This window comes from Danio rerio, chromosome 4 (assembly GCF_049306965.1).
Source record: "Danio rerio strain Tuebingen ecotype United States chromosome 4, GRCz12tu, whole genome shotgun sequence".
Lineage (NCBI taxonomy): Eukaryota > Metazoa > Chordata > Actinopteri > Cypriniformes > Danionidae > Danio > Danio rerio.
This window is the reverse complement of record NC_133179.1, coordinates 34,353,306-34,375,918: the sequence shown is the minus strand read 5'-3', so window position 1 is coordinate 34,375,918 and position 22,613 is coordinate 34,353,306. Positions and strand designations below refer to the sequence as shown.

At 37.1% G+C, this 22,613-nt stretch overlaps 4 protein-coding genes across 5 annotated transcripts in view; 1 reads left to right on the top strand and 3 right to left on the bottom strand.

Annotated features, from left to right (window-relative positions):
- The window catches only part of LOC137491238 (uncharacterized), a 1,025,816-nt gene that overhangs the window by 458,757 nt on the left and 544,446 nt on the right, over positions 1 to 22,613 (bottom strand). The gene's annotated exons all lie outside the window — the stretch shown is intronic.
- LOC101886704 (uncharacterized) overlaps positions 1 to 22,613 on the bottom strand; it is an 847,011-nt gene that overhangs the window by 279,952 nt on the left and 544,446 nt on the right. The gene's annotated exons all lie outside the window — the stretch shown is intronic.
- On the top strand, positions 3,234 to 12,746 carry LOC137491208 (uncharacterized). The gene is made up of 3 exons (XM_068220325.2): positions 3,234 to 3,262; positions 3,988 to 4,138; positions 8,598 to 12,746. The coding sequence occupies exons 2-3, from the start codon at positions 4,048 to 4,050 to the stop codon at positions 9,791 to 9,793; spliced, it is 1,287 nt and encodes a 428-aa protein (XP_068076426.1). The 5' UTR covers positions 3,234 to 3,262; positions 3,988 to 4,047; the 3' UTR covers positions 9,794 to 12,746.
- On the bottom strand, positions 16,318 to 20,870 carry LOC141381648 (uncharacterized). 2 transcript variants are annotated; one of them, XR_012402188.1, is made up of 12 exons: positions 20,785 to 20,870; positions 20,059 to 20,283; positions 19,755 to 19,934; positions 19,505 to 19,652; positions 19,254 to 19,411; positions 18,781 to 19,147; positions 18,611 to 18,703; positions 18,377 to 18,525; positions 18,123 to 18,296; positions 17,817 to 18,025; positions 16,757 to 17,736; positions 16,318 to 16,655 (listed from the first exon to the last, which is right to left on the bottom strand). XR_012402188.1 is itself a non-coding variant. In XM_073947469.1 (11 exons), the coding sequence occupies exons 1-11, from the start codon at positions 20,796 to 20,798 to the stop codon at positions 17,123 to 17,125; spliced, it is 2,331 nt and encodes a 776-aa protein (XP_073803570.1). In that variant the 5' UTR covers positions 20,799 to 20,870; the 3' UTR covers positions 16,318 to 17,122. The 2 variants fall into 2 exon arrangements, 1 of the variants encoding a protein (XP_073803570.1); XM_073947469.1 differs by having other exon boundaries at positions 16,318 to 17,736.

Here is a 22,613-nt window from a genome sequence, read left to right as displayed (position 1 = left end):
TCCTTGAAATTATGACATCTACTTTCCTATTTCTACAACTTCATAGGCTATATACTGTAAGAAATGAATGTTGGTCAAGCTCCTGCACTATTTACAAATAATCTACAAGCAGAAAAACAGTAGTAAAAGTATATCTTCATTGCAGTGTGATTATTAAATGTGTATTTTCAGAAAGGTCATGTGTCCCTTTACCAACACAACTTAATAGATTATAGAAAAAATCTATTTGTAATAATAAAATAATAGACAATTGATTTCCCAGTAAAATATACAATCGTTGCACATTATTTTCAAAATAAAACCCAAGATCTAAAATATTTTTATCAAACTTTCCAACAATATTAACTGGCCCTTATTGATTAATTAAGAAATCACACAATATGTCTTGCTGAGGTTATAAATAATTTGTTCATTTTAATAAAATTTGAACATGACTGTAAAACAAGATGACAGGGTGGACATTGGCATAACGGTGGACAAAGGCTTTATTTAGTGAACTAAATATGGAGGAACATTTGAAGAACAACAGGTACAACAACAAATATTAAAGGGTTTATGTAAAAAGGATTGTAAACGTTTTCAAGAATTCTACTTCTGTTTTTACCGCAAACCACTGAGCCACTATGCTGCCTCTTCTGTTATCAATCAGCTTTTATCAATATGCAAATTAATGGGAAAATAAACAATTATTGTCCTTAAAATGAAACTAAACTTGCTAATGAATGTTAATCTTTGTATTGTACACTGCATTGGAGGAGTGAAGGGAATGTTGGAAGCAACTCAAGTTAAACACCTTAATAATCCTGTTTTATTTTTCAGAATAAGGTAAATAATTAGATTACAGATGTTCACATAAATGTACAAATACTTAGGGCTGTATTATTTCAAACAGTCAGTTAGCTCCATTATATGGACTTTAAAAGATTATTCTTTATAAATACTGAGACAGATATTGCCAAAAGGTTTGTCTTGTCCACTCATGTATCACATCTACTTGTGCAATATGTGTGTGTGTGTATAAGTGTTATAACATAAAAACATTCCCTAATTAACAATAAAATATTAAATAAATAAATAAAGTGTCAATAATAATTCATATGTCCACCCTGTCAAGCAAGGATTTGTGACAGGGTGGACAATGACAGAGAACACATTTTAGGTTAAAGAGAGCATTTATTCAACACAGTTTGTTCCTGCCGCTGGTAAAGTGTTTACTAGTGATGGTGAAATGAAGCTTTCTGAACCAGTGAAGCGCTCGACTCAATTGTATCGGAAAGAGGCCCGTTACTCAAAGCTTTCTAAATCAGAGCTCAATGAGGACCTCCTCTGGTGAAAGTGTGGAAAAGCACTGTGCTGCAATAATGTCAAATGTTCACAACTGACCAACTCAATCATTCATGTAGTAATACAACAACAGTAATATAAACAAATTACTCAATTACTGTAGGTTTTACACATAAGGTATGTTACATTACACCACTGATGACCATAGTAAAATCCAGGATTTTCAAATCTATTTATCATATTCCAACCAGTCCTTCACCCACCCACTCGTTCCAAGCAGGGATCAAACTAGTGATTCCTGCATGGGAGGCAAATGCTCTAGGTGGAGGCTATGTGAGCGATGCTTTTGGGCTGCACTCGCCAGCTGGCCTCCGTTAAACACTATACTACGACATGCAGGGGTTTTCTTTAAAGATAGTTGTAAAAAAATACACTAATACACTTTAGTATGGTTCAAAACCTTTTTACTATAAATTACTATTGTATTTTAATTTAATTACTGGTGTGTGGGACAGGTGCAGTGCTGTGAAACAGTAGAAATGTATGTAATCGACGCCTAATCTCTCGCTATACACTTTACTAACCCATGAGGGTGTTTAGCAGTCACGTGGGTACAGGCGAAAATGAAGCTTCGGACGTCACTGATTATGTGATGATGGCAGAACGAATCAAGCTCCGGTACACTGCTTCACAGCGAGATGTATCGTTTTTTAAAAACATGCTTTGAAGCCTCGGCGCACAGTCACATCACTAGTGTTTCCTTATTTAAGCTCTTTGTACACAGTTTATAAGCTAATTTTAATCTCTGAATCTGAATTTTTTTAAATAATAATTACTATTTCACTCTGACAGGGTGGACATGTTAAGCTTGACAACATTCAGTTTCAAACACAACATGAGGAAAAATAGCAAACATAAGTGTAGATAGTTACTGTGTGCACAGCAGATGTTTTCACTTCCTCTGAAGAAAAGCAAAATGGACACAAGGATGCCAATGAGTACATCAGAGGGGTCTTAAAGGGGCATTTACCACATCATGACAGGGTGGACAGCAATTTCAAGGACACGTGCAAAATGATTAATATAATATTAATAAAATAAAATAAAAGTTATTAAATTGATTTTGTTATACAACCTGTTAAAGATAATGAGAATATTTCCAAATCTTTTTAATTTAATCTAATTTACCAACATTTTAGACTCACTGAAGTTGTCTGAGCAGTGTGTGGACATTGCAAAATCACATCCATTCAATGAAAGAATGACGCAAAAATTAACAAAAACATATTTCAAAACACTTAATTCTACCTGCATGTGCGTAAAGGTTTAACAATTATATCAAAACATCAGAGTTTCTTTATTGCACATTATGTCCATATAATATTGTTCAATCATGGGACATCAAAGGCACTTTTTAGTGATAATGACCAAGCTAGTGAAACTAAAACATGAAGTAGTAATGGGTACTTTTATACTTAAAGGGCACCTATTTTACCCATTTTCAGCATTTAATATAATTTTGTGTCTCTAGAATGTGTCTGTAAAGTTTCAGCTCAAAACACCCATCAGTTTATTTGTTATACCTGTTAGATTTTCTGCTTTACACACTTAGTCTTAGTGGATTAAACAAGACTTTTAAAATTGTCTTTAAAATGTTTAGAGTAAAGGTTTTGATCAACTCCAAATACTGAATATATATATATATATATATATATATATATATATATATATATATATATATATATATATATATATATTTATATATTTATATATGTATATATATGTGTGTGTGTGAGAGAGAGTGAGAGAGAGAGAGAGAGGGGGGGGGGGGGGGGAGAACGAGCGAGAAATGTATCAAGAAGTCATGACTGCAACAGCAAGTAGCAAAAAAAGCAAAACAAAAGAAAAGACTTTTATTTTGGCGTGATGTGACGTCATAAGTGTGCGCCGCTCTTGCGCTGGATTCAGCTGGAGAAAGGTTTGTTTTAAAGCGTTTACACTTATATAAAGCGATTGATTAAAGTTTTAGGCTTTTTTTCATCTGATGCTAAATTATGCTGTTAATGCATAATGCTGCTGTTGACAACATTATTTTAACACTTTATACTATTTAGTATTATTTTACTCACAGTAATGAGGGCTATTGTTTGAATACACTAAAGAAACAGAAACAGTGTGTAATAGGTGTTTTAATGAAGGTTTAATTGATTAAATAGCATGATGCCATTCCATTCTAAATATACATCACTATGTATGAGAAACGGAGTACTAGTTTTAATCAGCCCATTCTTTATAGCTCTGACTATAGAGGTAAAGTTGGTTTTATATTCACACATTCGTTCATTTATAAGTCTCTATTGTTCACCATGTTACTTTGAATATTCGATTTGAATTAGCATGCAAGTATGACTACTAAACAAATTCTTTATTGGTTTGTGAACAATGTTGTACTTTGATAGTCATTGGCTGCTAATATGATTTCACTGTTTAGAGTTTGCAAATAATACTTTTATGAAGTTATATTATTAAGAGAAAAGTCTGATTGTGCGAATATAAAAACCAACTTTACCTCTATGCTTGGACATACCTGATTTCGTTTTTGTTACTGTTGAAGCAAGTGTTGAAGAGAAGTTATTTTATTTCTGTTAATTTTTTTTACTTATTTAAACAGGATATTTTTATTGTTTTGTTCATTTTAAACAGGATAAAGTGTCCAAACACAGAGAAAAAAATCCTGCTGAAGCGACTGATCTCCACACTGTTATGAAGATGGCGTTTATTAAAGAGGAGAGTGAAGATGTGAAGATTGAAGAAACATTCACAGTCAAACAGGAAGATCTGCAGGAACAAACAGGTTGGTTTCATTCTCAAACACCAACTCAGTCATATAGAGGTAAAGTTGGTTTTATATTCGCACATTCATTCATTTAGAAGTCTCTATATTGTTTACCATGTTAATCAAGCTCTTATGGACCGTTTCCACTAAGTGGTTCGGTTTGGTACGCTTTTATGGCCGTTTCCACTGTTAAAAGGCGTACCGAACCAAACCGTACCGTACCACTTTTTTGGCACCCTTTTGAAAGGGTCCCAAACACTAAGGCCGTACTCACACTAGGTAAAGTTGCCTCGAACCGGGCCAAAGCACGCTTGTCCCCCATCCTGTCTGCCCCGACGGCCCGCACTCACACCACAAACGGGCCTCGGCACGCTTACGTCATCACTGCTGCGCTGTTCAGTGAGAAGCGCTCTCTCAGCAGCACAGTGGAGATTTCTCTAGTTATATCGTTTCAGTCGTTTGATATGCAGTGACATGCAGTCAAATATTTCACCAAACAGTCCTTAGGGATGTGGTGACACGCAGTCAGATATTTCGCCGAACAGATCCGCCACTTTTGGCGCTCATAAACAATCATAAAGCTCTCGTGCTGCAGGAATGAGGAGGTCTGCTGAAGCCGCGCAGCTGTCGTGCTGTGAGGAGTTCTCGTCTTTAATAAACTACGGCAGTTTGCGTTCACTGAACAGTAAGAATGATTAATAAATCCATATGAAACTACCCCTTAAAAGTCATGTCTTGCTTTCAGTTTTGGGCTTTGGCGCGTTTTGTACTCACACACAAGCGTACCGCGCCAAAGCCCAAGTGAACCACGCTCAGGCCCACCTCTTCCAACTGGGCCAGGGCCGGCCAAGTGAACCGTGCTTGAGCCTGATTCAGCGCACTCACACTTCTCAAACGATCCGGGAAAGGGGCCTGGGCACGGTACGGATGGCATAGTGTGAGTAGGCCCTAAAAGGCGGAGCTAGATGCGCAGCTGAACGCTATTGGTTTACAGAGATACGTCATTCGTAGACACAACAAGCCAGAATCTAAATAACGGACCCGCCATGTTTAAAATACACAGCGAGAGATTACAGCGGAATTATAAATACAAATGCAGCCATGGTCGATCCGGGCTCAAACAAACCCTGTCGTCATCTTGATAAACAGCCACAAAGCCATAGAGAAGAGCGGATTTACCCTGTGCCGCATAGTTTTTTACGAGCCGGTCTGAAGCTTGAGTGGTTTCGCATTCTTCCTTGTGCTCGCCGCTCGTCTCTATCTGAAATAACAAACTTCTTGAGCTGATAATAATATATGCGCTTGATTATTGACAAGCTTTGGAAACCCGGTCCTGTGAGAAGCTGACAAACGCGGGACACATTCTGTGACACAATCAGAAAGAAAAGGACAAACGCGGGAGTGGGGCGCGGAAAAAAGGCGAAGCCAAGGAGCACGTTATTTCTTCAGCAAACGTGAACAAACTGCCTTGTCTTAATCTTTATTATCACCTTTTAGACTAATATGAACTGGGAATGATGGAATGACTCTCTAACAGAGGCTACATTTGCTGCTGAATATTACAGACACAGATGAGAGGTTTTCACTGACTGGAGGCTATACTCAGGGCCGGCGCGTCCATAGAGGCGACCTAGACGGCCGCCTAGGGCGGCAGTATAGAGAGGGCGGCATCCGCGACACCTCCCTTACCACCCGCGTCCTCAGTTATGTCTGCGACACCTCCCTCACCACCCGCGTCCTCAGATATATTCGCCCATAGACGACAGAATAGAGAGGGCGGTCTCAGCGACACCTCCATCAGCACCCGCGTGTCCTCAGTTATATCCGTGCATAGGGCGGCAGAACTGAGGTCCGCTACACCCGCACGTCCTCAGTTACAACCGCGCATAGGGCGGCAGAATAGAGAGCGCAGTGTCCGCGACACCTCCCTCCCTCCCTCCTTCAGCACCCGCGCGTCCTCAGTTATATCCGCGCATAGTGTGCTGATTAAGAGGTCTGCGACACCTCACTTCATTTTCATAACTGGTCACTTTCATTTTCACATTAGGGTTGAGGGCGGCAGTTCAGCTTGCTCCGGCCCTGGCTATACTTTGTGTTGTTTTGAACTTAATTAAGGACGAAATGTCTGCTTTGTGTAGTTCTTCTGTAGTTGGTAACATATCAGAGACTATAAGGGTCTGTATGTGTTCATATATCTTCATTTATTTATTTACTTTATATAATTACAGACGTTACAGTAGGCTATTTCGCACCGTCATTGATCTGCAGTTAAAATCAACTAATGTTCATAGAAAAGTTAGTAATAAACATTTATACTCAAGTATTTATGTGTGTAAAGCATCTGTTTTGTGAGAAGTGCTTTTCATATGATATGTGAACGACCTGTGCAGCTTTACTGTAGACATTTTCTCGAGCGAAAATGACGTTGACTGAAACTTTGTCATACACCACGCCCACTAAAAGGGTACCCTTGGTAGTGGAAACGCAAGCCTGGTAAAGGTGACCCGTACCGACCCGAACTGTACCATACTGTACCAGTCAGTGGAAACAAGCCATTTGGTCCAGGGTCAAAACCAAATTTTTAAGCTCTGTAAATGAATAGATATACTCAATTCTTTCAAATGCCTTATGGTCATCTAAAGAAATTAAGTCCTTTGGATTGGTATTATTTTTAGGTGAATAAATAATATTAAATAAGCAACAAAGGGTGTAAGATAACTGTCTCCCAACAATAAAACCAGTTTGATCTGGGTGAATTATCTTTCTCATGACTGACTCCACTCTGATTGCCAGCACTTTTGGCAGGATTTTATACAGCAGAGTGAGCTGATCGGATGATAAGGTTCACATTTAAGTGGATCCTTACTCTTTTGAAGAAGTACTGTTATAACAGCCGATGTCATGAAGGGGGGAGTGATTCCGATACAAGAGCTTTAGCAAATACCTTGCACAACAGGGGTGTTAACTTGGCACAAAACTTCTTAGAAAACTCAGCCAAGACGCCATCAGGGCCTGGTGCTTTTCTGATTTTTTTTTTTTTTTTTTTTTTTTTTTTGTATTTTTAATTTTAGAAGGTGTTAAAATCCCTTCTTTTGTCAACTGATCTAAATCACAGAGGGATGGTAATTCTTAATAATTAAAAAAGCTCTCAATACGTTCAATTAAGTTTACCTTAGAGCTGTAAAGAGTTTTATAGAAGTTTTTAAATTGATCACTAATACCCTGTTGATCAGTAATAATACTGCCATCATCCTTACTAACTGCTACTATAACGCCAGCTGCTGAGGATTGTTTCAGTTGGTAACACAATAACCTGCCAGCTCGTTCACCATGTTCATAATGAATCTGGCGTGATCTTATGTGGAGATCCTCATGGAGTTATTCCGCTTGCAGAATAAGTATTTTTTTAAGAAGTCAATTGCCATTGCCGATGGCCGACAAACTTCACGATGCTGGGCCTGCATCACGATCCATCGCCCCGCCCCACATTTATATTGATATATAACTTATTATTTGCATGTCATCGTAATAGCAATAACAGTCTTTTTATGAGCTGTGTTAAATGTTACATATAGCTGCTGCTTGCACGGCTGACAGCATCGTGAGGATTAAATGAAGGGTTATACAATACCTCTCGCGCTTAAATGTGTAGATTCAGTGCCAAACACGGTTACCGGCGGACTTAAAGCCACTAGAAGTCTTTTATCCACTCTTGGAAAAGTGTAAATGGTGGATTAACATTCAGCACATGATTACTAATAAGATGCGCCATTATTAATAACTTAAGGTAAACCTGTCTGTTATTTTCATTCTCTCATCTTCAGCGCTTCACATTTTCGCATCTATCCTATCATCTGAAGGCAGAAGGCATTGACTGAGTGATTGACAGCTGATATTAACCAATCATTTGCATTCAGTTGTAGAGCAGTGAGCCAATAAATAGAGCACAAAGGCGGGGCGAGCATTGCAGACTTTTTTTACTTCAAGTTTACATAACAACTGTTTTAATCTGTTCCTGGTGCTGCGTTTGGCGCTTTTAGGTGCAAAGATGCGTTCTGCATAAATGTCTCCTAAATCTGCGCACGCGGTGAGGATTTTACAGTAAAAACAAATGTATGCACTACAGTGAACTCCAACCGTACTCTCGTCTCCTCCACCAGCTGTAGGAAAAGCCATTCACTCTTTTTTTAACTAGTGACATAAGTATTTTCTTTCTCATTTGTGTTTAAAGGTCTTTAGATTTTGGCATGATGTCTAGCTTTTGAAGCTCTTTTGGTCTACTTCACTTTGTCAGACAGGTCCTATTTAGGTGATTTCTTGATTGCGAACGTGTGTGGTAGTAATCAGGTCTGGGTGTGGCTAGAGAACTTGAAGTTGGTGTGATAAATTAAAGTTGTTCTAATGGGAAATTTTTTAAAGTGCCTTTTCACTGAGAGTTTTAATGATTTACTAAAAAGTAAACTTATTTTTATTTCAGACCTAATTAAAGACTACGAGGAGAGTAAAGAGGAACATCATGTCAAAATTGAGGACAAAACTCATTTAGTGACTGATGGTATTTTAAAAGTGAGAGACAAGAGTTGTTTTACCTGCACTCAGTGTGGAAAGAGTTTGGCAAGCAAAAGCAAACTAAAGACTCACATGAGGATTCACACTGGAGAGAAACCATTCACATGCTATCAATATGGGAAGAGTTTCAGCAAATCATCACTTTATAGACACAAGAAGATCCACACCGGTAAAAAAACATTCACTTGCACTCAGTGTGGGAAGAGTTTTAACTGCTCATCACACCTTAATCAACACATCAGGATCCACACTGGAGAGAAACCATTCAGATGCACTCAGTGTGGGAAGAGTTTTAACTGCTCATCACACCTTAATGAACACATGATGATCCACACTGGAGAGAAACCATTCACATGCACTCAGTGTGGGAAGAGTTTTAGCAAATCATCGTCGCTTTATAGACACATGAAGATCCACACCGGAGAAAAACCATACACTTGCACTGAGTGTAGGAAGAGTTTCAGCCAATCATCATCCCTTAATCTACACATGAGGATCCACACTGGAGAGAAACCATTCACATGCACTGAGTGTGGGAACAGTTTCAGTAAATCATCATCGCTTTATAGACACATGAAGATCCACACCGGAGAAAAACCATTCACATGCACTGAGTGTGGGAAGAGTTTCATCCAATCATCATGCCTTAATGTACACATGAGGATCCACACTGGAGAGAAACCTTTCACATGCACTCAGTGTGGGAAGAGTTTCATCCACTCATCACACCTTAATCAACACCTCATGATCCACACTGGAGAGAAACCATTCAAATGCCCTCAGTGTGGGAAGAGTTTTAGCCAATCATACCTTAAAAAACACATGAAGATTCACACTGGTGTGAGAGAGTATATGTGCTTGGAGTGCGAGAAGACTTTTATTACAGCTGCAGAATTGAAACGGCACAAGAGGATACACACTGGAGAAAAACCGTACAAGTGTTCACAGTGCAGTAAGAGGTTTGCTCACTCAGGAACCCTGAAAACACATGAGAGGATTCACACTGGAGAGAAACTGTACAAGTGTTCACACTGCAGTAAGAGGTTTGCTCACTCAGGAACCCTGAAAGCACATCAGAGGATTCACACTGGAGATAAACTGTAGACGTGATCAGTGTGTATTAGGGTTGGTTAACGAAACCCGGTGCCATTTTAGCACCGCTACCTTGGTAACTGGTATGTATCGGTATTAAATCAGCATATGAATTTCGGTGCTTAATTTCGGTGCTGCGGCATGAACGTGAGGGGTGCATGAAAAAAGGCACATATAGGCATTTTGTCACAGCATCACTAAACATTTAATTCTAAACAACTTTGAGGAATACGGACAAGCGATATTAAGCAATTGTTATTGTCGCTAGGGAACAGATGCACGCAACGCACACAGTACAGCGCATTTAGCCTGGAACCAGTGGTTTTTGGTGAGCGAGAGCAACACTCTTCAGATCAACATGTGTGATCACGTTCATCCAATTTGCCTAAACTAAGCATTCTAAAGCGTATTTTACAAGCAAGGATTCTTACACAGCAACTGTCTTTACAAAAGTGTGTGTAACGTTAAGAGGGAAACATGTCAAACTTAATGACACATGTAGAACAGATGTAACACATTGATCAAATGTAGTTTTCAGTCACGCTCATGTAAGTCATATTCAACTGATTTCCGTCTTGAACACATGATTTATTTACTACACATTTTTAAACATAATAGTTTAACTAACTCGTTTTTAATATCTAACGTTACTTTTTTATGCTGACAGTCAGTGCAGAACATTTTACTAGTTATTTTGCAAGACAAAGTCCCTTTAAGTGTTTATTAGTCTTTTATTCAGATTAAAGGGTAATTTAGACTTAAAGGGGTGGTCCACTATGATCTCATATTTTAAACTTTAGTTGATGTGTAATGTAGCTGTGTGAACATAAACAGCATCTCTGAATTTAAAATGCTCAAAGTTCAATGCAAAGGGAGACCTTGATTTTTAGAGTTAGCTTAGCAAAGCCTACAATGAACGAATTTTGGGGACTACAAAAAATACTTCCGCCCCCTGTGAGATCTCAAAAGTTTGTTATTGCGCATCCCACACTGCGCAGGTAAAGGCCGTTGCCAGAGGCGCTGTAACTATACTGCAGAGGGAGAAATGCCATCCTGCTGTTTCCACAGAGCTTCTCTGTTTCTGTTGTTGGGCTTCCAAATGACACGACAGAAGCACAGAAGTGCTTACAGTTCAATATTAATTATGTTCCAGAGAACTATAAAATACACAGCAAGCATGATTTGACAAAACGCAGCTTCCAGAATCTCTCCCAGTTCAGTGCTGGATTCGGCTAAAATCTCCTCAAAGATGGAGCAAGGACACGCTGTGAACTGAGTCATAACCTGTAAGTGTTTTTATTTGTTAAAATTGATCATGACATGTACAGCGTCTAACCTTAACGGTGTGTTGTAGCAAAGATGTAAACAACGGGAAATTATGTTCATCGCTAACGACTTAGCTACAAATCCATACTTATCAGTCAAACGGCTGTAAACACACACACATACACAAACATACATACACGCACTCTTGGCCAGCACCTGCGTCTCTCTGTGTGAGATGGCAGTGTGTCTCTTATGTGTGTGCACGACTGCACTGATTGTCTTCAGGCAGCTTTTCCATGCGTTCAACTCAAGACAATAAAGTCGCAAAAGATATGTGAACGAATCATGTTACTTACACAGGCATATTCCGGATATGCGTGAAAGACATCCTCAATCAACGCATTGATTAAAAAAAATAAAAAAATGCAGCAATGCTCTCCCAACTGGAGTGTAACAGCAAAAACAAATCAATCCAGGCTCACACGGGTCTCATCTCACATCTTGTAATTTAATCTGTCACCACAGAAAATAACTTAATCCGAGCATGAGAATAAAAAGAACAATAAATATCTTGCGCACATGCACATCTCATGTTACAGACACTTCATAGTATATACACGCACACACATAAACACACTAAATGGCACAGAAACACTTTTAAAGGAGCCGCATCCCATTTTCACTCGTTACAGACACGTGTTAACTGACTGACTGTTTACACACAACGCGCGTGCTTCTCTGGGCGTGATGTGGAGCCGATCGGCGAATCACAGCACATTATGATGATGACCAATCAGAGTCACTTGAGGGTGGGCCTTTTAGAGGAACTAGGCAATATGACAGTCGTTTTCATGTTAGCTGAGTAGCTGTGTATAATCAAAGTGAGATATATGAAAAAATAACATGATTTCCTTCAAGTTAAACATGAGCACACATTGCTTTGCATCTTATTAACACAACCAAGCCTTAAAATTACATTCTGGACCACCCCTTTAATCAGTTCACTACGAAAGTTAAAATAATTAGTCAAATTATTTTGTAACTGATTTGTTGTGTAAATCAAAAATATACAGTAAATATTTCTTAAGGAGGCTAATAATACTGACCTTATTATTATTTTTTTTTATTAAAAACGGCTTTTATTCATGAAATAAACAATAAGAAATAGGACTTATTATGACTCCAGAATAATTATGTTTTAGGAAACACTGTAAAAGTTTTCAGAAACATTATTTTTAATGAATAGGAGGGCAAAATGAATCGACTTCAACTGTAGGCCTGTTGAAGTTTACAGGTGCAACAATGTGCCTTGATGTACTTGAATGTTAGAAATGTGTTCTCCTACACCAGTACAACGTTACTTGTCGAATAAATGAACAAGTAAGATTATTTTGAGTTTAAGTTATTTAATTATCTTGTTTATGAAGACTGCAGAGTGATGCATGAAAACAAATGACTTTGAATAATGTTTTAAGTATTTTGTGATATATTTGTTAAAATGTGCTCCTAAAATTACGTGGCCCCTGCCAGCCCCCCACAGGTTAAAAGGAAGCTAATGTAATTTCATAATGCAAATCTTAAATTCATGCTAACCAACAAATGATCAAAGGAAATGTATTAATGTAATACAATATGAATTGATGTTTACATTAAACTGTAATTATGTTGTTCTATTAAAATTATTTAAAAAAAAGAAAAATTTGTCAAATAAAATTTTTTTGAAGAGTCATCCACCATCATTTTGTGGCTAAAAAAAAGTATCGATTCAGGCACCGTTTTGGCACCGGTATTGTTTTAAAAGTATCGATTTAGCACCGGTATCGAAAAAAAAAAAACGATACCCAACCCTAGTGTGTACAGAGTTTCACTCATTCGGGGCAGCTTGAGAAACACATGGGATGGTTTCCAGTATGGTGTTGACACATGTAGCAGCATAGAAAGAGAGCTCCCATACACACTGGTATTAATCCTTCTTTTTACATCATATATGATAACCTAAACCATATTTAAATAACATGGAGTGCAATAGGCACAGCAAGAAAGGGCTTTTTAGAAAAGGAAGGCTTTCCCCTCACATTAAGAAGTTATTTAAGACTTCAAGGTTTGGAGATCTTTTTCGTAATAATTTTTATGTGGTTCAAGATATTCACGTTTGTGTTTTTCGTGTTCCGATCAGTGATCTTCGCAATAATATCTGATTATAGTATATGCAAAAACAGAAATATAGAGTAATTACTTTGAATATTAATGGGTTACTAAATCCGATTAAAAGAAGCAAACTTAAAATGAAAAGAGAAAACCAACAGATAATCTTCTGGCAAGAGACGCATCTTTCTGATACAGAACATAGGAAATTAGAAACAATGGGATTTAGGGTTTTCTTTTCCTCATATAATAATGGTCGTAAACGAGGAGTAATGACATTAATCTCAAATAAAATCAACTTCCAATTAATTTCTAAGATTACTGATAAAGAAGGGCGATATAACTTAATTAAAGGAACTATCAACCAAAACAAAGTTACATTAGTTAGTATATATAGACCACCTGAAAAAGACAAAGCATTTCTCAAAAAAATAGTAAGTGTTATAGCCAAGAAGGCATCAGGAATGTTGATCTGTGGGGGAGACTGGAATGTACAACTTCATCCTAAATTGGACTCTTCTTCTAATAAGCAAATTAGTCAAGAAACTAGACAAATAAGATTTTTGATGAAATAATTAGGCTCGATAGATGTATGGAGAGACATATACCCTCTTAAAAAGGAATATACTTTCTTTTCTTCCACATGTCTCATTCTGGAATTGATTTATTTATTTATTTATTATTATTATTTTTTTTTTTAGCTCAGATCAACATAAAAATAAAAGACTGTAAAATAGGAACAAGGGACATCTCAGAGTATGCAGGAGTATATTTAACAGTTTACCTGGACATTAAACCCAAAAAGACATTTTGGCGATTTAACCCTTATCATTTGAATGATTTAACATGTGTAGAATATGTTAAAAAAAGAACTATAAGAATATTTAAAACATAATGATAATGCAGAGGTGTCACCTAGTATCATATGGGACGCAGCTAAAGCTGTTACGCGAGGTAAACTTATAATGTGGGGATCAAGGGAAAAAAAAACTGAATTACATAAATAATCTAAATATACAACTTGAAGAATTAGAGACTAAATATGGTAATAAGAAAGATCCAGATATTTTAACAATAGGGTTAGGGTTAAAGAAGTTAAAGCAGATCTCAATAAAATGTTTGATGAGCAAGTACAAATAAAACTTACATTTTAAAATTTTATGAAAATGGTCCAAAAAGCTCCTGGCATGAAGAATAAAGAAACGACAGGCAGAGAGGAGGATATTTAAAATCAAAGATTACAAAACTAAAACGATATGTCAGACATAGATGGCTTCTCTGCAGAATGGTATAAAATATTCAAAGAACAATTGATGTCAATGCTTTTTGAATGCTGTAATCATACCTTAGATGAGTAATAACTTACATCTGATATAACAACATATCAGATATGTTGGAGTTCAAATCGCTGCATACCTATAAGATATCTATAAAATAAAATAATTCCCCATTACAGAAACCATGAAAAAGTTTTTGAACAGACGGCTCCTTCAACCTTTAGATCTATACAATTGAATAGATAATAAGGATGAATATATTACCAAGCCTACCTTTTCTGAATTGGAAGGTTTTCAACAACTTTCAAATATATATATATATATATATATATATATATATATATATATATATATATATATATATATATATATATATATATGTAACTTGGATAAACAAGACTTTTTCCATTACCTTCAAGTTAGACACTACTTCAATAAAAGCATAAGAGATTCAGAAGACATAAAAACAACAGGAGTGCAGGTATTTATAAATGCTTACAAAAAATAAAGATTAATAAAAAAACTAGTATCAAGAATTTATTCCTGTCTGACATTAACATAGAAACACTCAACAATGTGTATCAGACAGAAATGGGAAGGAGAAGCCAATATAATAATAGCAAATGAGGAATGGTTAACTATTTGGGAAACACAGATGATTACAATTAATTCATAGAGGGTATTTATTAGGAAAATGTAATCAGGTTCTTTATGACATCTAAAATAAAATACTTTTAAACTAGAGATCAAAATATGGTGAATGATGGAGAAAATGTGAAAATGTATTGGAAGATCATTTCAAAATATTTTGGAACTGTAATATTATACACAAGATTTAAATAGAGATAAATCTAATTATGGGATTAATGTAATTTTAAAACTATGTACCTGAGAATTTACTCTGCAGAAATACCAAAAATGATGTGTATCTTCTTAACACACTACTAACAACTAGCAAAAAGGCCATTACAAAGAAATAGCTCAAGGAAGATCCTCCATCTGTAGGCGAATGGTACAGTATGATATTGTTAAAGAGGTGTATGACATAGAAGTACTGACATTTAACTTGAGACAACAAGCCTATACAATTTCTGCATACTGGGGTAAATGGTTGAGAAGAAAAGTCTTGTTTTAATTTCATTGTGGTGCTTTTATTGTTCACATGTTTGGAGCCTGTTGATCTTTGACATGTAACCCGTTTTTTATTGCTCTTTTGTTTTGTTCTAAACTGTTTTGAAAAAGGAAAAAAATAAAAGTTGGCTCATGTATCATCATCATCCTGACGCAAGCTCACAGCGTTCAGCATGTAGTTTTGCTGCTGTTAGATCAAAAACAACAGCTGCCATTCATGTTCAAACACTCCAAAAATAATTATATAGGCCCGTCTGTCTTTATAAATAATGTCTTACATTTTACATTGAATTCTGTCCAAAATAGATTGACTTTTGTCTCTTTGCTAAAATAAATTCTTATTGTATTTGACTGTAACTATCTTAATTATCTTAATTAGGCTAGCTGCCTTATTCTCTTCAAAGAGCAGCTCTCATACAGAGACCATTATTTCAGTGTTTTTCCAGGATGTTGTGGATATTTGTGGATTCCTTCTTTTTTGTCTCGGCTGATCACATGGAAAAAGGAAAATGACTTTTCCAGGTCATATTCCTTTTTTTCCCTTATTTTTTTTAGCTATCATGTCATTTTCAGGTGAAGGGGAAAAAGTGTTGCACTTATCTGAAAAAGCTTCATATGTTTTAAATAATGAAGTGTATTTCTTTTTTCTTTTAAAGTATTACACATTTTTAAATGAAATTGTTGAAATGATTTGTTAAATAAATGCCAAACAGTGTCTAAGTTATTTTATTACTTTTATTTAATAATAATTAGTTTAAAAAGCATAATATGAATGCACTGAAACAGAACTGTGTGATTCTGGGTCATTTCTGCAACTTTTTAATAAGAATGTGAAATAACAGCACATTAGAAGACTGTATATATAATAGTAATATCAAGTAATAACAACACTAAAGAAAATAAACAACTTCCAGTACATACAAGTGCAACCAAATGAACAAAATCTGAACATTAATCAAACAACATAGAGACAACATAGGTAATGAAGAATTAAGATGCCAGGTTAATTCTCAGCAGTGAGGTGCATGTCTGCTGACCATAAAAGCCTTGGTAATCTGAAACAAAAAGAAGACGACAACCAGAAAGTGCACAATAATTTGGTTGAAACTTAAAGATGGGTGTAAGGGAGGGTTAAGCGCAGTTTGAGCGTACTTACCAGGCTGTAATTCCACATGTGTTGTACAGAATCCTGAGAGAGAGGAGAGAATATGGAGTAGCCTACTCACACTCTCACTATTGCATAAAGAAAACTTATGAAAAAAAAGAGCAAAAGACAAGAGAAAATACAATTCTCTGGAAGTAAAGGTGAATGGTTTGTAAGGCCCACTCATTCAACCTATTACAACCAAGTCTCTATTTGGAGAGCAATGTTGTTGCTTGGCAGTGCAGAAAGAGTACTGGGTACAGGGTGAGAGGAGCAGTGATGGTTGTCCATCACTGAGAAGAGAATATGGCCACAGGTGGAAACTTGGAGTTGGACATGTTAGAAGTGAGTCAGTATGGGGGATGGAAAGATGTTGTTTTACATCCAGTCCAATTCCAGCCCTTTCCCGGCAAAAGATCTCCTCTTTGAGCCATAATCATAGAGTAACTCCTCATCACTCGAAATGTATTTTGTAGCAATGAAGAGAATGATGTCTCTATCATTAAGGACATACAGCCTGGGCCGGATATTGGCTCTTTTGCTGGAGTGACGGATCAGGCGTCCATAATTGAACTTCATGGGATGGCACTGGCAACTTTCTTCATGTGCGTCAATGCACATGGCTTCATGTTGCTTGTTCCTATAAAAAAACAAATGGCCAGCTCTGATGCTGCTTGTCGAAGCTATTGCCATCCCATCTTCATGGCTAACCAGCTTGCCGTGGTATTCACAGACAACCTCCCCGATCTGAAAGGGTCTTTTGGTGAAAACACCATCGCCCTTGTCAGGGACGGGCCTGACAGTCAGTCCTTTCCAGCGTTGAGACAAAATCATTTTTTTCACAAAGCTGCTGTCGATAACCAAGTCCAACCTGGCAACAGGCTTCCACTGCTTCAGAACCACTGCAGCCTGTGGGACGTTTGACGTCCACCCTTGTTTGTCCATCCAGCGGCTTATTTTGGACTCTGATGGCTGCTGTCCAGTAAAGTGTTCTAGAAACACAAAACACATCAGTATTCGGCTATTCTCGCTCAATTCCCCTGTTTGTGTCATTAATCATCTGTATACTCACCGAGAGCATGCTGTTCACGCAGCTTGAGCTGCTCGCTACGCCAGCGGTCATAGCAGTGCCTCTCATGTTCTGAGCCACACAGCTCAGTCCTGCGTGCCCTTTTTGGAGGAGGCCCCTCCAGAGTCACTGGACAGAACTGCTCAAGAGTTTTGTAGGCCGTCTGTTCGTCCACCCTTGTCTCACAGCAGGAAGCTCTACTGGACCTTTGTCTATAAGATCATAAAAAATAAATATTGAAGGAAGGAAAGGCAAGGCTGTGGGTTGCAAATTTAAAAATAAGGATCATCCCAGTTGTTAGATGCTTACGGTGTTTTCCCAGCGAGCTGATCTAGCACACTTAGAGCCAGAAACGGATCTGAAGACGTTCTCCTCATGTAGTTCCTTTCAGCTGCCACATTTCTCTCCACTTCTGACAGGTTTTGTGCTGCTGCCTCAAATGCTCTCTGGGCATCGCCACACGTCACACTGGGAAGACTGTATCTGAAACACAAGGCATCGTAAGAAGGCAAAAAGTGGACGGATGAACATGTAGAGTTAAAGACAGGTGTAATGTTGCTTACTTGTCATGTAGTCTTTTTAAGTCGTTGGAGGGATTATAAATCGATCTCCCACTACTTGACACAAAAAATGAATCAACTGCCACATCATCGCCGGTGCGGTTTTCTTGCAGCATTACTGGCCGCACCTCATTGAAGTACAAGTTGAACCACTAGTTAAAGAAAGGAAAAAAATAAGTCTAAATTTGACACAATATATTTATTGCTGTTATGATATAAAAGACTATATAAACTTACAAGTTCCTGTTTGTGTGACAACGGTACTTTGTGCTCCTTCACTGCAACACAGACACCATTCTCTATACGGCTCCTCCCCTCCCAATCCTCAACCTGCAAACAGACAGTTTTGCACATTGATGAAGCATATAAGAACAAAGAAGACAATGTACGGAAAAACAAACACTTACAGTCATGTGTGTCACAATTCCAGGCCGCTGGACTAGCTTCAGCATGATAACAGCCTCCAGGTAGTACAGGACGAGCAGCCGTTCATTTTTAGTCAAACAGTCCCCTGTGATAGCTCCTGGACCCTGCATTTTGCATATCACGGCCTGGAAATCTTTGAATGCAGCCTCCAAAACAGCAAGGCAGTCCTTTGGCAAAACTTCTTTGCCACAACCAAACTCTGATTTTTTTGCTGTGACCTCCATGCTCACTTCTTTGGACATGCCACTCTGTATTCCATACAGCGCATCCATAAAACTCTCACAGTCCTGGAACAAAGCTGGATTGTTGTGGCGAATGTCCGTGGAGGTAATAATGTATTTCATGAACCTTGAAAAGAGATCAACATTGGGTTTGTTACAGTCAGAACACAGCACAGATGACATGATTAGTTAACATGTACATGGCACACTTGTGGTGGTTCCACATTACTGACCTCTTGAGACTCTTCGAGTAGTTGAAAACTGTCCATTTTGAGAGCTTTGTATCTGACAAGATGTTAAAGTACTCTCGCACTTTCTCCACCCGCCGAACAAACATCAAGTTTGGCTCAGTGGGGTCCATGTAATGCAAGAACCTGGACACTGTTTCCACCTGAAAGCACACATTTCACAATAAAATAAACTGTACTGCATAAAACAACACCCATTCACTCATTTTTACATATATAATTTCACTTGAACTTACTACTTGTTTGCTGTTTTTATATCCTAGATCAGTGTAAAGGTACTTATTAAATCCTGCTAGAAGGGGGTGGTCAATGGAGTGCTTGTTGTATAAGCCTTTTTTGACCATCTCCACCCTCACGGAAGAGGTCCACATCGGTCCACCAGTGCTGAAATAGAAAAGCAGGTGATCAAAATGACTTTGTATATTAAAGAGAAGTCATATCCGCAGTGTATATTTACTTTCTGGGAATGCTGATATAAAAGTATACCTCTGATAGTACTCTCCCGAGCTCTCGTCGGATAAGGACTCATTTGGAGGCTCCAATGAACTTTCTGCACCTTCTCCAGAGCTTTGAGGCACAGAAGATGTTGTCGACCGAGCTGGTTCCGGGAGGACTGAAGGTAAGTTATTAATCACCAACCCCTTTGACTGCATCTCCGCAATCATCCTAAAACAAGGAACATAAAATAAGGTCAAATAAACAATACCAAAAATGAATGTTTATTATTATATGCAGATGTTAGATTTGAAGTCAGATACATAAAATAAGATAAGCACAACTGAATACAAACCTGGCCAGAGGATTAGTAGAGTCCAATATGTCACAAATTTTTCCAAACTCCCAGAAACGTCCTTTGTGACAGAATTCAGACAACTCCTTCTTGGCCTCTTTGACGACAGCCTGGATCTCTGCTTCTGTGCTGTTCCTCATACACACCTTCCTGAGATGCCCAGGAAGAGAGTGAGGAGCCTTTTTGCACACAGGACAGAGGAAAAACATCCTGCTGTGGAAGGATCTGTGTGGATAATAAAATCAAAATGTTATAAAATGAAGAGACCGAGAGCAGCTTTGGTAAGGTTTGGGTTCCACCACACCCCACCCCCTACTCCAGGTACAGAAACAAAGAAATGAGCACACAAACACACACAGCAATGTCTGCCGGATATTTTGATTAGAGTTTTAAGACAAAACTTAATGTCATATTAATATAATACTGTTACTAACCATATTATTTTAAATGTATTTAATAATATGACATTTATTATGAGAGAAGAATAAAATTGTCTCAATTATTTCTTAAACAAGATTATACCAGCAGTTAGGATTTACAAGTCAAATATAAAATAACAACACAACTAGTGTTTTTTTTTAATTATCTAGAAGAACTAAGTTCTAGAAGACTCTTTAGATTTTTAAAGATTTGACTTTCTCAAACTAACTCCACTGATAAAATGATACAAGCTAAACTGAGCTTAAGAAGCCTGCTGCATAAGGCATACTGACTAAATCAACTTACAGTTTAGAAGCCATTTCTGATGTTGAAATGTGAGTTCTATCCACTTGTCAAACACAGCAAGCTGTAGCTGAAAATGATACAACTGTAACTTTACTGAGATGAGATGGGCCTCTTTAACCTGAGCTGGCAGCAGGTCAACAGCCTATCAGGAGACAGCATCCAACAGCAGCCCAATCTGCCCATCCCCAGGTGTTAATGGCCCAATAGGAGCAGAAACAACTTTAAAACAGTTACTACAACTGATCTAGGCATATGTTTCAGTGTATTTAAAAATATATAGTCTTTTTTCTGACTTTGAGTACTTTTATATTTCACAACACAGATGCAGGAAATATATTGTCCTAAAGTTCGAAACAGTACACATGCAAGTAAAATCTATTTAAAAATACACAATTCATGTGAAAACATACATATAAAACAGAAAACAACAACAAAACATAAAATACAGTACAAGGATAAAATAAATCAAGTTAAATGAAAGTCAGCTGTTTAGTTTCCATTCAAAGATAAAAGCTAAAATAATTATATATTTAATTTTCAGTAATAATGATTAATAGAGTTTTGTGTGTGTGTGTGTGTGTGTGTGTGTGTGTGTGTGAGTGTGTGTGTTTGTGTGTGTGTGTGATTTTAAATAAGATAACAATTAAGTAAAAAAAATTGAACAGTAAAACTGATTAACCATTTGCTTTGTAAGATTGTGTTGTTAAAGCCTCATGAGAGAGCATGTAGAAGATATGAACAGTCTTACAGTGAAAAGTGATTTCTGATGAAGTATATAATTATAAGAGTTTGTGTTAGGCTCTTTCACCAAATAAAAATAAAGAGAGAGAGACTTGTAACACATTTTAGAGTAGATTTATACTTTGTTTGGTGATGGACACAATAAATAAAATAGAATATAATTGTATTTTCTGATGGATGTCTGCTCTAGGATTGAGTAACACATATCCTTTCCTATGTCTTTATGATTATTAATAAAGTTGAATGTTTAAGAGCCTTGATTATATGATGACTATGATGTCCTCCCTCTTTATAGTAAATCTGGAGTTATACGTGTGTGATTTTTTTTCTGTATGCCGAATCATTTGTTTCCTCAGGATCTACCCAGCCAGGTCAGAGGTCATGAAGACCTCTCGAGTGGACCTGGAAAAATAGGAAACAACTCTTTCCTGAGTTATTTGCCTCTTCAATTTAAATCTTTTAAAATTAATTGCTTTGTATGTAAGCTGCAAGTTTGGATGTTAAATTTATTTTTAACATTTATTGTTCCTATATTGTTACATATATGTAGGAACAAAATATATAGTTAATAATATACATATATACTGTACATACACAATTTATTGAAACATATTTTTTTCTCACATGAATACTGATCTAAACTCCCAATTGTTGGCCTGTGTGGGTGTTAACGTTACTAATTTGCTAATGTTGCTGGGTGATGGAGGTATAAATAGTCTCGTTAGCAACTTGTTGTTCTTACATGAATACTGATCTGAACTCTTAATGGCTGGAGTGAGTGTTAATGTTTCTAATTTGCTTATGTTTTGCTGTGGATATATGAACGGTCTCGTTAGAAAGTTATTGTTCTAAATCATAATGTTGGTGCATTGGTGGTAATAGTCAAATGCAAGATTCCCAAATTACTGCCAGAATTTTATAAAAAACAAAACTGTTTTGTGTTGTTGACCTGTTGGTCGAGGCTAATACAATTACTCCTGTGTTTTCCATTGTACACATAGACCGGTATACGATTCTGGTATGATAACCTTGGATAAAAAAATCAGTATCTCAATATGGTGATTACTGCACTAAAATATATTCTTTTT

Coding starts and splice junctions, on each gene's coding strand:
- LOC137491208 (XM_068220325.2), top strand. CDS start 4,048: ATGAAGATGGCGTTTATTAAAGAGGAGAGTGAAGATGTGAAGATTGAA. Junction 4,139..8,597: donor AGATCTGCAGGAACAAACAG/GTTGGTTTCATT, acceptor TTTTTATTTCAG/ACCTAATTAAAGACTACGAG.
- LOC141381648 (XM_073947469.1), bottom strand. Junction 18,526..18,610: donor TGTCACACAAACAGGAACTT/GTAAGTTTATAT, acceptor TTCTTTAACTAG/TGGTTCAACTTGTACTTCAA. Junction 18,026..18,122: donor CAGCTCGCTGGGAAAACACC/GTAAGCATCTAA, acceptor ATGATCTTATAG/ACAAAGGTCCAGTAGAGCTT.